At 37.5% G+C, this 5,243-nt stretch overlaps 1 protein-coding gene across 1 annotated transcript; it reads right to left on the bottom strand.

Moving 5' to 3' along the window:
• LOC113067591 (zinc-binding protein A33-like) lies at positions 1-4,729 on the bottom strand. Its single transcript, XM_026239953.1, has 3 exons — positions 4,480-4,729; positions 1,028-1,054; positions 1-841 (listed from the first exon to the last, which is right to left on the bottom strand). The coding sequence occupies exons 1-3, from the start codon at positions 4,727-4,729 to the stop codon at positions 294-296; spliced, it is 825 nt and encodes a 274-aa protein (XP_026095738.1). The 3' UTR covers positions 1-293.
• Between the last annotated feature and the right edge of the window lie 514 nt (positions 4,730-5,243).

The following is a 5,243-nucleotide window of genomic DNA, read 5'->3' as shown; positions in this document are numbered from 1 at the left end:
TCTCATTAAACAGTGTGTAATTTATTTAAAAGTATGTGATAGGTTGGATACAAATTATGTGTTTGATAAAACTGAGTTACTTTACAAAGTATATATTTGTTACACATGTACGTTTATTAAAATACTTTCTGACTGTAGTCTAAGTGTGAGAGAGGGGGTACATTGAAGGACGTTAAATGCCTGGGGGGTACGCGACTGTAAAAAGTTTGAGAACCACTGCTTTATACATAAAGACAGGGGAGGTGCTATGCTAATTTCTGATGCAAATCCCACCCTGGCACCTTCGCTATATTTCATTTATTGTAATTGACAGGTGTGATGATCAGTGGGCTTGAATTTTTACCTCCATCATTAAGGCATGGGCTAATATATGGATAGAGTTCCCCAAAGAAACGCTGATTAGTATAAGAGTATATGTGAGAGCTGGTCTCCACATCATAAAAGGAGACCAGACCCTCCTCATAATCAACAAACACAACAACCCTCTGAGGCTTCACTTTCATGGAGATACTGACAGGGGGATTAAGAGAGTTAATATATTTATTCCCATTCCTCAGAATCAAAGTCCACAATCCATTACTGGGACTCGGTAAGATCTCTCCTTTCCTGTTAATGGATCCTTGGGCCACTCCTAAATCCCAGCTAGTCTTTCCTTCCACCTGCACCTCAAAATAAAATCTCCCTGAGGAGAACCCCTTTTTTCCCAAGACAAATAAATATCTATCAAATCTCTTTGAGTTGTTTGGGAGTTTTTGCCAAATGTCTCCATGTCTCACTTGTTTTCCATCATCAGACAGGATGAGTTCAGGATGAGCAGTTTCTGGATCTAGAGTCACATCCACTAAAAAAAATAAAAATAAAATAAAACAGAAAAAAAAATTAACCAACAACAACAGAGAATGTGAATCACAGCTTTACAATACAAACATTTTTGATGATGACTTTAGCATTTAATTATATTGTAGTGCAGTAATGAAGCTGTGAGTATTTAAATGTAATATAGTGTAGAGAAGACAGCACACTGTACCTGCATATTGCTGCATCCACTTGATCTCTGTTGAAACATAATAAAACATAATGTGATCTTGTATCATGAGACAATATATGTGGCTCTGCTAAAATTTAGAAAATCAAGCAGCGACTTCTATTATATTTATATAAAAAGTTTATGAATGTAATTTTTTTTAATATATAACTTTTAAAGGGGTCATATGATGTTGCTAAAAAGAAAATTATTTTGCGTACAAACACACATACTGTACAAGTACATTTCCACATACTGTACATTATTGTTGCTCATCTATGCCCCGCCTTTCTGAAACATGCTGCTTTTTACAAAGCTCATTGTTCTGAAAAGCAAGGTGTGCTCTGATTGGCCAGCTATCCAGTGCGTTGTGATTGGCCGATTATCCCAAGCGTGTAACAGAAATATTAAAGTCAGAATCAGAGCTTTATTGCCAGGTATGTTTTCACATACAGTAAGAGGAATTTGTTTTCATGACAGAAGCTTATACAGTGCTACAGAGTAAATAGCAATATATATATTAAACAATATATAAAATATAAATTGACAATTGTATGTGCAGGTATATAACAATATATATTTTTGTATGTACAGGTATATTATGTGCAAATTTAAAGTGTAGACTAAGTTAGATAAATAAGTGTATGAATAGTGTTGTGTGTACCAGTTATTTTCAAATGTTCATGAGATAGATTGCTGAGGGAAGAAACTTTCTGCATCTGACTGTTCTGGTGCTCAGTGCTCTGTAGCGTCGACCAGATGGCAACAGTTCAAAGAGGAAGTGTGCTGGATGTGAGGGGTCCAGATTGATTTTACTGGCCCTTTTGCTCACTCTGGATGAGTGCAGATCTTGGAGACAATAGAGGGTTGTACCTATGATTCACTCAGCAGTCCGGTCTACCCTATGTAGTCTTCTGAGGTCAGATTTGGTAGCTGAACTAACCAGACAGTTATTGAAGTGCAGTGGATGGATTCGACGATGTCTGCATTTGTGGTGAGAGAAATGACAGACAACAAGCCCTACACTGCTCAAAACTCTCGTTTGAATCATCAGTGGCAAATTGTTTAAATATGAAAACATACAGACTGCCAGTCAGAAGCGCCAGACTGTCCTTGCAAAGTTGGAACTGCTCCACTTTATAGAAACAACTCTCCCAGGTTCAGGAAACATTCCTCCATAAAATGTGCTTCACATATCTGAATATTTGCATTGAACTGTTCTGAAACAGTGTTGTGCTGTAAATACAACTTAACCACTGATTTCTAGTTGTGTCTTCTTTGGGAAGGCCAAACAAAGTAGTTTAGCTTTCACAATGAAACAGTGTCTCCACATCATGACAGCGGCGGCAACAATACTTCAGTAAGAAGTTATGCTTTTGTTACGAATCAGCTCAATTGGAAAATATGAATACTCAATCATAACTGGTTAGGATAAATTATAAATATTTATATCCACTGTACGTTTTTACTTGACATCTCAAGGTGTCAACTGTCTGTCAATTCTAAGAACATTAATTTCCTGGTTAAGGAAAATAACTTTCAAAATCTCAGAACAACTTGATGATGTAACAAAAACTATGGACTCTCTCTTTTCTAGCATTTTAAATACAGTTGCTCCTTTAAGCTTAAGGAAGGTTAAGGAAAACAGTCTGACACCATGGCATAATGAGCACACTCGCAACCTAAAGAGAGCAGCCTGGAAAATGGAGCGCAGCTGGAGGAAAACAAAACTAGAGCTATTTTGTTTTGCTGGGCGGGAAGATAACCTATCCTACAGAAAAGCATTAAAAACTGCTAGATCCGATTACATTTGTTCTCTTTTAGAAGAAAACAAACATAACCCCAGGTATTTATTCAATACAGTGGCTAAATTAATAAAAAATAAAGCATCAACAAGAATTGACATTTCCCAGCATAACAGCAGTAATGACTTTATGAATTACTTTACTTCTAAAATCGATACTATTAGGGATAAAATTGTAACCATTCAGCCATCAGCTACAGTATCGCATCAGACAGTGCACTATAGACCCCCTGAGGATCAGTTCCACTCATTCTCTACTATAGGAGAGGAAGAATTGTAACTTATTAAATCATCTAAACCACCAACATGTACAGTACAGACCAAAAGTTTGGACACACCTTCTCATTTAAAGAGTTTTCTTTATTTTCATGACTATGAAAATTGTAGATTTACAACCAAAGTGTATCAATTAATAAGACTAAGTTTGATACCTGCAAGTCTCGCCTGTTTGATAAAGAGTCCTGATGCACTTTGGGGCTCCAGTTCGTCTTTGCTGAAGTGAGTTGATGAGAAAGACCAGTTCGAATCAGAGGATCTTGACGAATGAATAGTCAAGGCCGAAGCCTGGCACAAGCTTAGTGTGGTTTTGAGAGCTTTTAGCTCGGCATCTTCTCCTGGAATTCCTGAATCTAAAAGAACCGCTCTGATCTGGTGATCAGTGATCTGTATAGGGGGATCATGTCACACCCTCAGGATTTGAGTGAGCCAATGAGAAAAGGTACCTTTTGGAGGGAAATTTTACAACTCTTTGTCTGTAGTCTGGTGTCTAGATTGGGGGTTCAAAAGAAGAATCTTTAAGATTCTTATAAAACTAATGTGTTGCATAGGCATCAACATATAATGTAAACTCTCATTTAGATCATGAAAATACGAACTCATAGATACCAAACATCAAATAGATGAAGTTATATGAACTAGTGAGCCATCATAAGCATGTATGAAACATATACAATGCACAAAACACAATATACAAGAACAGTAACAGTATCCACAATGCCCTAAAGTATATGTGAATTAATTCAAAGAAAGGTTTTTCTATGAATTAATAAGAGAAGAGTCCCTTTTTATGTGCATTATGTGTCTGCTTCTAAGAGACTCGAGTTAAGAGTTGCTTAGCCACATTTTTGGGCGTCGTAAACCTAGTGTTATCAGATAGTGGGCCTTTTGCTAGAGGAACCAGAGGCGTGTTCTGTCCATTTTGAGGGGATAGCTTCCTTTTGGGGGAAGGGCCCATAGACCCTTTGGTTAGATGAGGAGGCATTAGATATAAACAAATATAAATATAACTATAAACAAACAGTTGTGTGTCTGACTGGTCCAAATGCTACACCTTCTTTCTTTGAGTGAACATTTGGGAGGTGTTATGCAAATCTTCCCACACAGTGACATAGACAAGTGGGGGCGTGTTTAAATGAGGCACTTTAGGAGGGCGTGGACAAGTTAACTTTTATAAAGAATATCTCTTTGGGTTTAAGACTTTAGTCTTCGCAACTTTTGGGATCTTATCTATGCACAAACAGCTTGTTAACAGTACAAAGAGAAAGGAAAACTTGAAATTGCATCATATGATCCCTTTAAGTTTCCTTCCCTTTAATGATTTCCTTACATGAAGCAGAAACAATTCTATAATGTGTATTTGATATAGACATACCCGTTTGCCTGAGTTTCTTTTTATAGTGTTCAGCAACCTCTCTGAGTGTGGTATTAACCCTGAGGTCAGGTCTTTGGTTGAATGTTTCTTTGCAGTATGGACAGCTGCAGGTCTGGCTCTTGTCCCAGCATTTATTCAGACAGGTTTTGCAGAAGTTGTGGCCACATAGAGTGCTGACTGGATCAGTGAAGACTTCCAGACAAATAGAGCACTTAAGCTCCTCAGTCAGTAGATCACTGGAGGATGACATGACTGGAAAGAAAAATGAAGATATATTACATACATCCCTGAAAAGAATGTTTACTCAGATGTCTATTTATCAGGAATAAATAATTTAAATTATAAATAATTTTTCCACTACTGTAAATAATTTTCAGCATGTTACTGGTTACTAACTTACAGGGCCATCGCTAGTGGGGTGAAAGAAGGTTTATGGGGCCCATGGCTGCGGGGAGGCCCCCTGGTGATCTCAATCGACTGGCTGTGGCCAGTCTAAAAAGATGCTAAGGACAGTTGACGGACCACTGATGCGCATTGTAAATAAAGCTTATAATTTGCATGTGTTTTTATGCTTTTCCTATTTAAATATTCAGACGCAAGTCGCAGAAAAAATTAATTGAGTACAGGGCGCACGCAGAGAGCAGAGAGAGTGCTCATAGACAGCAACACCGAACTGATCTTACCTTCATGTCCTCCAGCACCAGAACAAACAAATACAAATAAATCCGTTAAAGGATTTTTAGGCTGTATTAATTAGGTAAACC

The sequence above is a fragment of the Carassius auratus genome, linkage group LG28B (assembly GCF_003368295.1).
Source record: "Carassius auratus strain Wakin linkage group LG28B, ASM336829v1, whole genome shotgun sequence".
NCBI lineage: Eukaryota > Metazoa > Chordata > Actinopteri > Cypriniformes > Cyprinidae > Carassius > Carassius auratus.
The sequence above is the reverse complement of the archived record's forward strand: the minus strand, read 5'-3'. Positions and strand labels throughout refer to the sequence as shown.